This window comes from Vespa crabro, chromosome 13 (genome assembly GCF_910589235.1).
Source record: "Vespa crabro chromosome 13, iyVesCrab1.2, whole genome shotgun sequence".
NCBI classification, from domain to species: Eukaryota; Metazoa; Arthropoda; class Insecta; order Hymenoptera; family Vespidae; genus Vespa; species Vespa crabro.
The window spans coordinates 3,885,188-3,899,789 of record NC_060967.1 but is presented as its reverse complement, the minus strand read 5'-3'; the positions used below and the strand labels follow the sequence as shown (position 1 = coordinate 3,899,789).

At 33.1% G+C, this 14,602-nt stretch overlaps 2 protein-coding genes across 2 annotated transcripts in view; one reads left to right on the top strand and one right to left on the bottom strand.

The window, feature by feature from the left end:
• Positions 1-4,722, bottom strand: part of LOC124428577 (disheveled-associated activator of morphogenesis 1) — a 22,272-nt gene extending 17,550 nt beyond the window's left edge. The window contains exon 1 of the mRNA XM_046972814.1: positions 4,157-4,722. Coding sequence (XP_046828770.1) covers positions 4,157-4,168 — 12 coding nt within the window. The 5' untranslated portion in view covers positions 4,169-4,722. The remainder of the gene's footprint in view (positions 1-4,156) is intronic.
• A 5,532-nt stretch (positions 4,723-10,254) lies between these two features.
• On the top strand, positions 10,255-14,578 carry LOC124428578 (kinesin-like protein KIF6). The gene is made up of 13 exons (XM_046972815.1): positions 10,255-10,946; positions 11,024-11,139; positions 11,226-11,300; positions 11,365-11,407; positions 11,823-11,927; positions 12,019-12,149; positions 12,533-12,649; positions 12,811-12,942; positions 13,024-13,158; positions 13,220-13,316; positions 13,397-13,655; positions 13,751-13,858; positions 13,932-14,578. The coding sequence occupies exons 1-13, from the start codon at positions 10,881-10,883 to the stop codon at positions 14,525-14,527; spliced, it is 1,980 nt and encodes a 659-aa protein (XP_046828771.1). The 5' UTR covers positions 10,255-10,880; the 3' UTR covers positions 14,528-14,578.
• Positions 14,579-14,602: the final 24 nt, after the last annotated feature.

Sequence of the window (14,602 nt, the reverse complement as noted above, 5' to 3'; positions counted from 1 at the left end):
TATATATATATATATATAAAGATATCTATAACGTTGAAAAGAATTTAATCATATTAAATACATTGACAGTTAATTTATATTTATCTGCCTAATGGTTAATAATCAGATAAAGAAAGGCCCACATGATATACATAAGCAGTCTTAAACAAGCTCTTCTCCTTTGCACAATCGACATGCATTTATCGTTGTTGGAAAGCGACAGGAAGTTGGAAGAGAAGCCGACTCGTAATAATGTTAGATCTCTTTCGTAACGATGTTTACTGCAATGGCTTGTGTAAATTGAACGAGAAAAGTCTTCCGTGAAAAGTAATATTTAATTTATTTGTTAGTACATATTACTGAAAAGTATCATCCACATTTAAATTGTTTTCACCAAATTATTTTTTTAAATAAAGTGAACAAAATGTTTCGATAAATGTAATATTTAAAAATTTTGATTATTACAATTCATATAATTATTATTATATGAAATAGATTTTTTTTTATTAATGTAATCAATACTGATGATCGAGAATTATGTATATCTTTCGGAAAATTTCAGATCTAATTTTGTTGTTTTTAGTAGAAAATTAGACATAAGCTATCCGTTTCAATTAGAAGTACTCTAAGAAGGCCAAAGTATCTTTTCCAAAGAGGATCGATTCTCCTTCTTTAAAATCTACCCTGTAAATTCCTCGTTCTACCTCTTTGTCTGTCTTTGTCTTTGTCTTTGTCTTTGTCTTTGTCTTTGTCTTTGTCTCTCTCTCTCTCTCTCTCTCGTTCATCGATTCTGGTGGCCCTACCTGCTACCCGAGACTCACTGAGAGATGATTTAATTAATAGGGAACCCTTTAAGTATCGAAGCATCGAGGGTTGATATACAGTATAAGATTACCTCTACTCGTCCATTATTGGATTCTTAGTATGTGTACATATACGTTTGTACAGTGAAAGTGTGCAAAAGATTTGTCTTCTTTCAAATACGAAGCTCTTGTAAATTTAAAAAGATCATTAATGATATTTGAGATAGTATTTTTATTATAATTTTTCAGATTTGTCCTTATTATCAGCAGAAAATGATATCATTAATATAATTGTTATTAATTTAGTTTCATTTTATACATCATTTATTTCATTTGTCATTATTTAGTAACTAAACGCTACAATTATTGACTTTCTATATATATTTAAACAATACATTGTATATTATCGATTAGATTTAGAACGTGAAATGAATCCTTTATTTACGTGTTCCGTTCCAGAACACGTATTTACGAATCATCCTGTATTTTTCCATGCGATCTCTCGCGTCCCAAAATTCCAAATAAAAGTCAGAACGTGCGAGGAATGTAAGATATGTGAATGAAAAATTTGGAATAAAGAGACATCACGAAAGAGGACATCGAAAGAGGCGTGGTGTTTAACGAACTAACGAACCAACTGCACAAAATCATTTTTATCAACTTTATCTCTTTACGTACAAACTTTCTTCAAGGTTCGTTATACCTAACGAGAACTCTCCTCGCCTCTTTCTTTTTTGCAATTTTTTCTTTTCCAATTTTTTTCTCTTTTTTTCTTTGACTCACTTATCGACACCGATAACACGTTACGTTTCGTTGAGATTTTCGAAGATCCAGGGCGATGCAGTTCGTCTGAAGAAAGAGAGAGAGATAGATAGATAGATAGAGAGAAAAGAGATGGGAGGTGTAACCCGGTTACACCGTAATATTAAACACCGATTTGCCTTTCGAGAGACGACATTGGATTTACTCGGAAACTTTTATCGATACTTCTGAAAATGGTCATGGTCTGATTTTCCTTACTTCAAAATTTGTTTATCAAATTAATATACTTTTTTTTAGAGACGAATACCTAATTACATTTTTATGAGGATTTTTAATAATTAAATGTTTTTAAACGGAATGTGTGTCAGTGAGTTTACCAAAGAAAATGAGATTATTTTTTATTAATTTTTCTTTTTAACAAAAATTCCTTTTAAGATATTAACAAGTAGTGAGATCACGTTAAAATGTACTTACTTAAATCGTTACATGTTAAAATATTATTGGCTGCGATAAATGATAGTAATATGTACAAATATTTGTTATTTATAATTAAATTATATATTTATATTTCTACAATATTAACTATGAAATATCATATTTTGTGAGTTTCAAAGAAGAATATAAATTAGTTGGGAGAAAATATTACAGTACTTTCATTGTGAAATTTAAGTAAAATCGGATCATACTGACCATTTTTGGAATAACAAGCTATTTAGTTTGAAAAGAGATCTTTAGCATTTCCATCTTATTTCCGTTTAATAGTATTTCTTATGTTTTCGCTATACGATAGTTATGCTTTTGCACGTATGTACTTCGGAGTCGTAAAAAAGAAAGAAGGAAAAGGGTCATCGATTAAAGACTCGTTTGTTCGATAAAAGAAACTCCTTTCGTTTCTCTTTTCTGTTAACTTTATATCTCTTTTCTTTTTTTGTTTTTAGTGTATGTGACTCTCTCATATCGAAAATATTTCCTTCCCGAGATACATAGCTGCAGATTCATACATACGCACTTACGCACACACGTATATAGACAATATATATTAAATATACTATGAAGGCAATGCGCTTCCATTGAATAGGAACATGTCTCTGATAGATGAGACCCTGAAAAACGGATCCTCAATCATCATGCCGAGCACGTAGAAAGCGACCAGGTCGCCAGCGTTGATTTACGCATACCGTTACACGTGGCATTGATTGAACTAACCAAAAAATCGATGTATACAAGATTTATACGTGTGTACGTATGTAAGTACATAAGTATGTTCATGAGTCGTTCAAGTTTCCCTTTTAAAACGTTTCTTAAATATGTTACAGCTTTCATTGAATCATTATCATTCTCATAAAAGATCCTGCTAATGTTTATGTACAAATATAATATTTTAGAAATCATATTTATCTACGCATGAGTTTAATATTAACTTGTATGCACTTTTATAATACAGGCTGTGCCGAAAGTTTGTAGATGATTATAAAAATATCTATGTTAGACTTTTTTCGAAAATTGTAGTCTAGGCTTGTAGCTGGGCTAACAATATGAACCGAGAATTAGCCTGAAAAGTTTTGAAAAAGAGTAATTGATTTTTAAAATCATAAAATGAAGAAATTTTGGTGCTCATCGTGTATATAAATTATAGAATATTTATATCACGTTACGTTGATAATGACATAGCCCAATGGAATAGTAAATGAAGTGGACACGCCTTAGAGTGTCTTCGATCGTTATAGAAAGGGTCGAATGCCTCGGGAAGAAAGCAAAATGAAAGGTCATAATCTTTGTATTTCTCTCTTCCATTTGGCAAAATGAAAGTAAAATGAACGAAGCTTGATAAAAGATGTTGTAGAAATAAATACGACGATTATAACGTTTTCATTAGTGAATTTGTGAATGCAATTAATGCGTCGACGACGAGATCTAGAAAATGTAAAATTATATATCGACGTTGTAATAATGTAATTCCTTTTTAAATATCTCTTTACGATCATCACCGATGTCGGAGAAAGCATAAAGCAAAAGTCGCAACGAAGTCGTTTTAATACATATATAAATACTTTGATATTTTTATACGGTATCGTTTGAAAATTACATACGTTTGAAATGTTTATTACCATTTCAAACTATAATTCCAATAGTATAACGTTATATAAGATCGTGTCAGTTTATAGGTAGGTTTTTATTAAAGGTAAATATTTTGTAGCAGGTAAATATTTTGGATAAATTTTAAGACATGACATATCGATAAAAATTATGCAACTTTTGTATAAAACAATTTCTCATAGAATATATTTAAAACTTATCCGAGACTGGCACGTTACTCTGATATTAATCCTAAGAGAAGCGTAGCTTCTTTTTTCTCTCCCTCTTTCAAGGAAAAAAGGAGAAAAGAAAGATCATCGTCGACTTCCTGTTTCGAATTTAATCGAGCTTGCCACTTTCCTTTTCGTTTCAAGCCCACGGTGTGTCTTTAATTACTGCAACGTCACATTGTCCTCATCTTCCTGGTTTTCTGAACGTTATATAAACAATGTTTATGATCTTTGATCATTAGTTCGGTATAGAAAGGTCAATCTTGGTAGATTCATTAATAGAGAAGAGATTATATTTAATTTTACCTTAAAAAACATGAGTTATAAAAGTTGCACGATCTTCTCGAACAGTGTACTCCTTCGTTTCCTTATCTTTCAAGATCACTGCACATACACATAATCGCGCACATATAAACATACATACAAATTGGAAATTAGGTCGATAAACACAAATTTTTTTACATCAGACTTTATTCGTTCCAATGAATCTCTCATTTGGAGATTAATTGGTCATTTTTCAGACGAGACATTGATCGAATAATCGATGACTCATAAGAAACGCGTGTAACAACTTTGTCTCGTCGAAAGTCTCCACGTGGCTCGTGATCTTAACTGCTCTCTCGTATATCCTTCCTTTCGATCTTTGCTCGGTTCTCTTTCTCTCTCTCTCTCTCTCTCTTTCTCTTCCATGAGTGTGCGCGCGCGCGTAACGATCGAACCAAGGGTAAGTCAGTGAGCACGATACCCTACGACTTACTCAGCAGACCCTCGTGGACCAAACATCTGCTCTCGTGTGGACCTCCCCCACTGCTGCGTCGACCTACCAAAGCCCTACTACAGATCCTATATTCACACATACACACGTACATAAAGTCATGACTGAACTTGCCCTTTTTTAATGTGAAAATGTCGACAAAAATTCATTTTTATAAGCAACGATTATACGAAATAATAAAAGTAGAAATTTTGACTAGAAAATTAAATTGGAATTATCGAAAGTATCAAGGAAAATATCATAAATATAACAAAAATATCATATATATAAAGATATCATATTTATTGGTTCGATTAATAAATAATTATCACATTTACTATACTAGATCTATTCAAAAGTTGTAAAAAAAAACATTTTTATATCTTATTTATCAATATTTGATTAATTCCGATATAAAATGATTCACCACATATATTATTCCAACATACCTAATAATAAAGTCATAACATATAACGAAACTTATTTAAGAATCAATTCGATCCGTAAGTATATACATACATAAGACGGATAAAGAAATGAAAGATGTAAAAAGGACCGGTCTTATGTTAACCGGAAATTCGATGCTAATTCGATGCAGCAAGTTCAGCACCGCACCCTTTGAACCGCTACATACATATATACATAGGTATATAGTATGGTTTGTGCCCATAGCAACGCGTGGCATCGTAATAAGAATGGTTTCACGGTTTATTAGGGACGGGTCAGTCGTAGTGCCGTTTGGCTAAATGCATCGCAACACCATAGAGAGAAAGAGAACAATGAAAAGGTTAGAAAGGAGGTTAGCTAGGAGGATCTTCAACTCAAGTTTTTTAGTTTTCTTTCTAAGAGAGTATGCGAATGTCGCTACATAATTCGAAAAGAGAGTGCTTGAGAAGTGCGTAACACTTGATTACAAGCTTGAAATTGTAGTTGAAGAGAGAGAGAAAGAGAGAGAGAGGGAATTGGACTCCCTCAATTGGCAGCAATTGACGACAATTAGGGTCTCCCTGACTATGTCGATCCGTGATTTCACATTGAATTGTGAGAGTAACATGGACGATGCCTTTGAATTAAATACCATGTCCCCTCTTTTTTCTTTTTTTTTTCTTCGAGAGATTTTGTACTTTGTAAAAAAAGAAAAAGAGGGAAAGAGAAAGGTTCGATGTCCTTGATGGCGATTTTTCCCAAGAAGGGTTGATGCTTGCTAAGACACAAGTCTCGCCGTGTGGATCCCATAAACGGAGATCCGACTTTCCGAGAAATCACAGAGCCAGATTCCTAAGGAAGAAGAAATAATCCTGGCAGCGGTATTTGTGCTGGATGTCCGAGGAGACAAAGGAAAGATACTTTTCAAGGAGAATTTTCAAGAAAATATGTCTTATTTATTAGAAAAAGACAGAAATTTGTATCGAAAGATAGAAAAATCACTTCTTTTTCAGATCAATCGTACAAGAGTAATTGGTAAGAGGAGTCATGGTACTATATCGTTCTTCTGGAATACACCATAAAATAGTTGGTGAGTCATTTAATGATGAAATTTGTTGGAAATATAAACGTACGTAATTGATAAGAAGACGTAATTGAAGATAAGCAAAACTTTCTTGAAAGAGATCTATTGTAAAACAGATCGTCACCTTTCCAAGTTTATCGTTTTGGTGTACACGTAAGCGTTCGTAAAGTATAATATTTTGGTAGACCGTATAGGCCATGACTCACTCCAGAGAAACACTCTCGAGCCAGCCGTTTTGTCGCGGTCCATTTCTAAAGGTACGTTCGCACCAAGAGAACTGCTGTAAGGAATCGATAGTCGATTGAATTAAGTCCAAGATAGTGGACTTAAATTTTCGACCTTTAACTCGGATGTAAAAATAGTATTTTTCTGTCATGACTTGATTAGAAGGAGATCTTTTAGAAAATTTATAGACGATTTAAAAGATAAATTTTAGTTTCGGACGATTGTGAGAGAAGCTTAAGGAGGCGCCGAAGCTGACAGCTGCGGTGAATAGGCCACATGGCGCTCTTTGCTCTCGCATCGAGAGATGCAGGGAGGCCTATCGATTTTATCGCGTCGTTTCGCTAACGAATGGACGGTCCGTTGATTAGAGGGCACGGCCGTTTTATCGGCCGATAGTTATTGACTAGTCTTCCTCTCTCCCTTCTCTTCCTTTCCCTCCCTTGAGCGATCGAGAGGGAAAAGATTCGATCGTATTCTCGTTGAAATCGTTTTCTTAGATCTTACGAGCGTTCTCCTTGCAGCGCATTATTATTTTAATCGCCCAACGATCGCCAACACAGCGCCGTTGACTCTTTTTTTACTAGACACATTCAGACGCCAGTTCCATCGGGATCCGTTCATTTTTTTCCTACGAAAATCTACGAAGCGGAAAGGCATGCCGAGAGCAAGAACCGATCTATGAGCTGAACATCTATCGCTCTTCTTTCTATCCGTGAAGATCATTTTTCTATCATCTTTTTTTATTCGTTGATATTTTCTAAAAACGTATATCGTGCATTAAATTCTTTTTCAATTAATTCAGATATAATTCATTTATATATATACAGATGAAATTTCAGTTATTCGTATTAATTTAAGGATTAGATGTGCTTATTTTTCGTGCAATAGAAAGAATAGAAAATTATGCGTCTCTGGGTTGCATCCGCGGATGAAAATAATGTTTTTAAGGTAATATTTTTCGATTTACAAAAGCTCAGTCAACTCTTTTCAAAGTATCTTTCGATTCGACACCGTTTATGAGAACGAGCATCTGTGTCGCTTCGTCGGAGTCATTCTAAATATTTAGAGAAAGTCTTTGCACCGGCTCATCTCTCATAAACCACGTTGACAACGATGACGACGAGCGCGACGACGAGGTTTCATACTATTTCATGGAAATACGAAAGCTTCCCCTTGATTCTTTATTTCAAAAAGATTCGTCTTCTTTTCGTCGACACTCTTTACCAGTCGAAAACTATTTTCGGGGATATACATACACACGTATATCTACGAATATGCGTATAATACGTATACGTATATACGTATATATATGTATATGCGTATCTTTATCGAGCCAATACGCCCTTAAACTTCGATCGTCTAAACTGGTATATGACATCAGATATTGAATAATAGAATTATTTTGAAATTTCTATGTGAAATATGCGTTGATTCCGTTAATATGACCTAGAACTGCATTATATATATTTTTCGATTAATTTGAAATTAATCGATCGATCGATTGATTTGGATTAACATCGGAAGTAATTACTCTAATCTCTTAATCTTATTTCCGAATGAATATATCGTTTAAATCATTTTGATGCGGAGTGATGATAAAAAGTTATGTTCATATATAATTTTTAGGCGAATAATTTATCTAATCTCGATATTATTTCTATAAAAATAGATTTGCAACTGTAGATTACAGGTACAAAAGAAATATCTTGTCGTAATATACTACTTCCGGAATGGAACAGGAAACAACGCGAATGCCTTCTTATCCCCATTGAATTTTATTATCGCTCGAAAAGTCTCTGCTTGCGGTTGCTAATCCGTAAAATCGATAAAGTGTGACGCTCGATAACTGTCATTTGCTATATCCCTGAGGTCATTCGATTTGTGTAAATTCTAATACAGGTCATGTTCCTTTTATCGTCACCAGAAAATCTCTTTCTTCATATCTCATTCATCATTTCAATTTTTTAATTTTTATTAATGATTTTTTTCTCGTAAAAAATATAATTGTTTCTTCAAAACTGAGACACAACTGTCGGATGTATGTATATCTACACTACATCGTCGTGCTAATTAATAATATATATATATATATATATATATATATATATATATATATATATATATATAATGTACATTTTGTCATCGTGTTAACTCGAATCTCATCGCGAAGAGCGAGCAACGGTGATGTTACATACATACATAAATACATACATACGTTCGATTCTAGATGTACAGTTAGGTATGCACTTGATGCGTTGCGTTTCAACGGCTATCTCATTGGCGCATTATCGTGCACAATTCTATTATATTATTACATCTATCTGGTGAACGTGAACGAGAAGATTACATAGACGAAGGAAAGAAGCAAAATATTTCTATTAAATGATCCTTTTTATATTTTCTCGTGAAAATGAAAAATAATCAAAATAAAATTATAATTCATTAGGAATAGTTAATTCTTATGTGTTATTAATAACAAATTAATTATAAGATGATCCATTGGCAAATCGCAGACAATTATATAAAATGAAGTAGAAGGAAGAGAAAGATCGATAAGAGAGTAGTAGCAAATTATAAAGATTAAAAAGAAAAATAAACTTAACATCTCGGTCTGGGAGAAAGGAGAGAAGGTGCGGCTTAATTAGAGGAGTCGTTTTCGCGCCGGCTTTGCATTCCCATTTGCCGGTCTGCTCGGCCGTTGCTCGCTAAACGGGATTCCTTTAAAAATTCTCTCTCTCTCTCTCTCTCTCTCTATCTTCTTTTACAAAAGTAACGACAAAAGAGTCTCTTTCTCTTTCTCTTTCTCTTTTTCTCTGTCTTTCTGTACGTAGGTAGTCAGTGACATTTTCAAATGTCAACGTAATCTCTCGCAATACTCTAGGACGATTCTCAGATAAAAAAAGAGAGAGAAAAATAAAAGATAATTAATTAGTCTAAAAAATTTGTGCCACTAATATACGTGATATCGAATCGTATCAGTACATGATACAATGATATTTGAAACGTATTAGTAATTTTGTTCATATATCCAAACGAAGCGTTTGAGGAAGTCTTTGGTATTGTTTTTCTTTTCTTTTCTTCGACTGTACTGATTTATTTTAATGTTTTGTCTCATTAAAGGTGGGATCATGAATGAGTTGAAGTCAAGAATTTTCTGAACAAGACAAAAAATATTAAAAAACAGAAAAAAAGACATAGATAGAAAGTATTAGTAGCCTACCTGATCCTCCGAGTGTCCACGATCGTCCCTTTAAAGACGAAGCCCCATCGAGCAGAGAGAGAAGAAACGCATTAAGAAGAAACTGGTGAAGATAGAGGAGAAGAAGAAGAAGAAGAAGAAGAAGAAGAAGAATAAAATCAGAGTCTCGCGATCCTCCAGGAATAGTCGCGCGGGCGTAGGCGAGTATCCGCCCTTCGTGAACGACGCAATGATGTTTCGAGAAACTTGCCAGGAGAATCCATTCGCAATGGAAACGAGAGAATGTTCTTTGGAGATATTAGGAAAATTCAACAAAATTGATTACATGTTTTCTCTTTCTCTCTCGCTCTCTCTATTCACTTCTTTCTCTTTTTCTCTTTCTCTCTCTCTCCCTCTCTCTCTCTTTCTCTCTCTCTCTCTCTCGCTCTTTCTATTCACTTCTTTCTTTTTCTCTCTCTCTCTCTTTCTCTCTCAATTTTGCTCTCTCGATTTTACTCTCTTTCTCCAAGTTTCCCGTATGACTCTTTTCGTTGTGTGCGCGCACCGATCAATAAGAGACAAAAAGGCACATGTCCCGTAGCCTTCTCCGCGAGAAACCTTCTTCGAAAGGTTTGAGAAGGGATGCGCGGATGCGCGCGAGGCTCACTGTTCGCGACGCTCAGTTACTCGCGAGAACAGAGCGTCGAGGCACTTATTGCGCCGACGCCGTGACGGCGCGACGCCGACGCCGACGCCGCGATGCTGTCGACGTTGCCCGGGCGACCCTCTAATTTCTCCATTCCTCCTTCTTTTTATCTCCTTATCTCGGAAATTTCACGATGATATGTCTAGAGATATATTTCTGTTCTGTCTTGAATCTTTTATTTTTTTGTCATTTTTGTTCATTAAGAAATTTCTTCTTTTAATTATTTTTTTTTCTTTTCATAGGAAATATACATATGTAGGTTTTCATATTTTTTTTTTTATTTAATGAAATAATGAATAAGCTTAAGGCAATCTGAAAACATGTCGAGTCACATTAAAGTTGAAAAGATTAATCTAGCTTTTAATCTCCAATGATTTTATTATGATTGACTAGTAACGTTGTCTCAATATAGTTTTTAATCCGAAACGATAGAATTTTGACTGAATTTTGTAAATTGTACGCATTTAAATCGATCCTTGATACGATCGAATAATTCCTTTAATTCTACACTTAAATCAATTATATTAAATATTAACCAATGATAGAACCGAACCATCTTGATAATTATTCTTTACATTTGGAATAAAAAAAAATGAAATAATCATAATCGATTGATCGATTCTAATTTCTTGCAAGTATTGAGGTTATTTAAACAAAATGGATAGAGACGTTATCAAAGTTTATGCCAGATTAAAACCAGAAGTAAACCGCGATAATCTTACGGTATTTACTTAAATAAATATTACAATGATTGAAAGAACGATCTCTGTATATCTTTGTCAAGTATCTCTTTTTTTTAGAAATATCGTATACTTCGTCGACCAAAGGATCACAACAAAGAAGATTTTTTGGTGTTACTGGCGCCTTTTAAAGACGACAAGTATATCGATCATCGACCCGAATCATGGAAGTTTTCGTAAGCAGCCCTTTAAAAAAAAGAAAAATGAAGGACACCTTTCGGTATATTCATACCTAATAAAACGAATCACCCTCATGCATCAGATTTCACCATATTATCGAAGAAGAAGCGAATCAACGAGATGTCTTTGAGGATGTCGGTCGGCCTGTGATCGAGAGGTGAAGAGAATTCCATTATTCCATAAATTTCCTATTTATGCTTGTGTATCTTCGTTTATTAAAGTGTCCTTGATGGTTACAATGGTACTGTCTTCGCTTATGGCCAGGTAAATCGATGATCTTATTTATTTGAAAATAATCGTAGAAAGATCTAAAAAATGATGGATACATTTCACTAAATTAAATAATATGAAGTCATCATCATCATCATCATGATTATTATTATTATTATTATTATTATTATTATTATTATTATTATTATTATTATTATTATTATTATTATTATTATTACTATTATTATTATTATTATTATTATTATTATTATTATTATTATTATTATTATTATTATTATTATTATTATTATTATTATTATTATTATTATTATTATTATTATTATTATTATTATCATTATCATTATCGTTACCATTATCATTATCATTATCATTAATATTATCAGGTTTATTTAAAAATTTGATCGATTTAATCATAATCGGAGATAGGTGAAGGTATTTGAATTTATAGACAGGCAGTGGCAAAACTTATACGATAGCAGGTGAAGTTTCAACTAGCAATAGACAAGGTATCGTACCAAGAACCTTAAGATATCTCTTCGACGTCATTAAGACGGTATAGTTCTTTTCTCAGTATTATGCAATAGTTTAAAAATGATATAACGATTAAGGCCAAATGCCCTGTAACGATACGATTAACTTTGCAGCATCCGGAAAACGTTTATTCCGTGGACGTGGCTTATCTGGAGATCTACAATGAATACGGTTACGATTTGCTCGATCGAAAGCAGCAGCAGCAGCAGCAGGTGCAGCAGACTATGCGTTTGGAGGATTTACCGTAAGAACGGGCCTGTTTTCTCGTAAAAGGGCTCCTCTCTTTCTCTGTGTATCGACATTCCGTAAGAAATCACTTCGTTGAGATCCATTTAAGGCTCTTTGCTAGATCTATTCCGAGACTATGAATATGGAGCAACCGGTGGTGGAGCAACTTGGCATGCGTCCTTTTGCTTCCTTCTGATCGAATATCGAGAATTCCTTCCTTCTTTTATTGCGTTTCTTACCGATATCTATGCGTGAGAACTCGGTGAAGAGTCGAATGTACAACCCTTGTCCTAGTTTTTTCTCATTCTTGCCTCTTCTCTTCTAATGAATCGTCCATCTCGATGATAAAGCGTTCGTTGAGCAATATTTAATGCTTTATTGTCTCTAACATTTTTATAGACGCATTAGCATCCAGGAAGACGAAAAGGGAATACTGCATCTCAAGAATCTGACCTTCCACAATGTAAAGAGTGAAGACCAGGCGATGGACTTATTCCTTATTGGCGATTCTCGCCGGTAAAAATATATTTCATATTTATCGACTTTATTTTTATTGGTAATTACACGTCAATATTGACGTCTGATAATTATTGAACGATATCCTTGTCGATATGATATTTATCAAACTTTTGGTCAATTTAATTTTTCCATTCAAAAATTCTTAATCATTTTATTAGCGTTACAGCTGATACTCCTACGAATCCACAGTCATCGAGATCTCATTGTATTTTTACCATCGTTGTATCGGTAAGGCACCTTGGAGCTAATCGTTACAAGAGAGCCAAGATGCACTTGGTCGATCTAGCAGGGTACTATCTTATCATTGGTTAATATTTAGTCTTTCGCTCCCTGCATAGAGGCAATCTGTTAAACACGTGCCTTGTTTATAGATCCGAACGAGTTTACAAATGTGCGATCAGTGGAACTGTTTTGTCAGAAGCGAAACATATTAATTTGAGTTTACATTATTTAGAACAAGTTATAGTATACTTGAATCAGGAAAATTCAGGTCACATACCTTACAGGTACATTCCATTCGAGTCTAGATTCATTAGAATTTTAATAAAAGATTATTAACGTTCGTAGAAATTGTTTGCTAACCGCTATTTTAAGAGACAGTCTCGGTGGAAATTGCGTGACGACAATGTTGGCTACTTTGAGTATGTCTTCTACCAATATTCAGGTATAATTTATCTAAACGCGTTTTCATTAACAACGTCGGAAAATCATAGAGACAAATGAAAATTAATTTTATAATTTCAGGAAACAGTATCAACTTGTAGATTTGCTCAAAGAGTCGCTTTAGTTAGAAATGATGCTAAATTGATACTAGAGGATGATTTGAACGGTGAAAATATACTTTTGAAATTGGAGAATGAGAAGCTTCGTAAACAAATCGAGGAGTTAATAAAGCAAAATGAAAACTTAAAGAATATGTTATCTTTGCAAGAAGATAGAGATGATTTTGAAAAAAAATTGGATTATTATAAAAATTTAGTGATGCAACGAGATCAAGAAATTTGTATCTTTTTTCAAAATTATTAGTTTCTTTTTTTTTTTTTTTTTTTTTTAATTAAACATAAATTTTCTATATTTATCTGTAACTTTGTTAAAAAGCTGTCCTACTAGGTTTGTTAAGAAAAGCTAAGGATAAGAAAAATCAAGTGGAAGATAACAATATAGAAATAAAATCTAAATTGAAGTTCAAAGCGAAAGAAAGTACAGGTAATTAAGAATATTATTTCAATTAGAAATAAGAAAATAAAAAAGAAAATTATATTAAAACGAATGATTTTAGTCGAACGTTTGTCTAAGACGTCAAAATTATACGAAATTATAGAAAAATCTGGCCATAAAAACGATATACAATTAAGAAAGGAAACAGATTCCGACGAGTTATGCAAACCAGAAATAAATTTATTACAAAAATCATCAGAAGAAAAATCGAAAATTAAACGAAACATTGAAAACTTAGATATTACTCGTAATAGTGAAAACGAGCATGATTCGTCGAAGAAAGCAAATTCGTTAAAAAAATCGTTAGGCGTGAGTAATAAAGTAGAAGGTAATCCTTTAAAAAATAATAGATTGATATTAGAAGAGGAATTGGAAACAAAAAAGATCGATAAAAATTTACACGATGATTCAATTTATTCGCCTAATTTATCTTCAAATAGGGCAGTTACCAATAAATTGCCTGATTTAATAATAAACGATGCCCTCGTTAATTATCCCAACAATAATCAACTAGAAACACAACGTTTACAAAATATTATAAAATACAATAAAGTTGATAACGATTTCGAGAAGAATTTACCATTGACAGGTGATCCAGAGATCGACGAAGAGATCATCGCATTTTATAAAGCTAAACGTTCTGGTGGAATTTATTAATGATTTTTTAAATATTTTGTATTATTTTTCGCTAAAATATAATAATAAATTCATTAACAATTAATTTATGATATA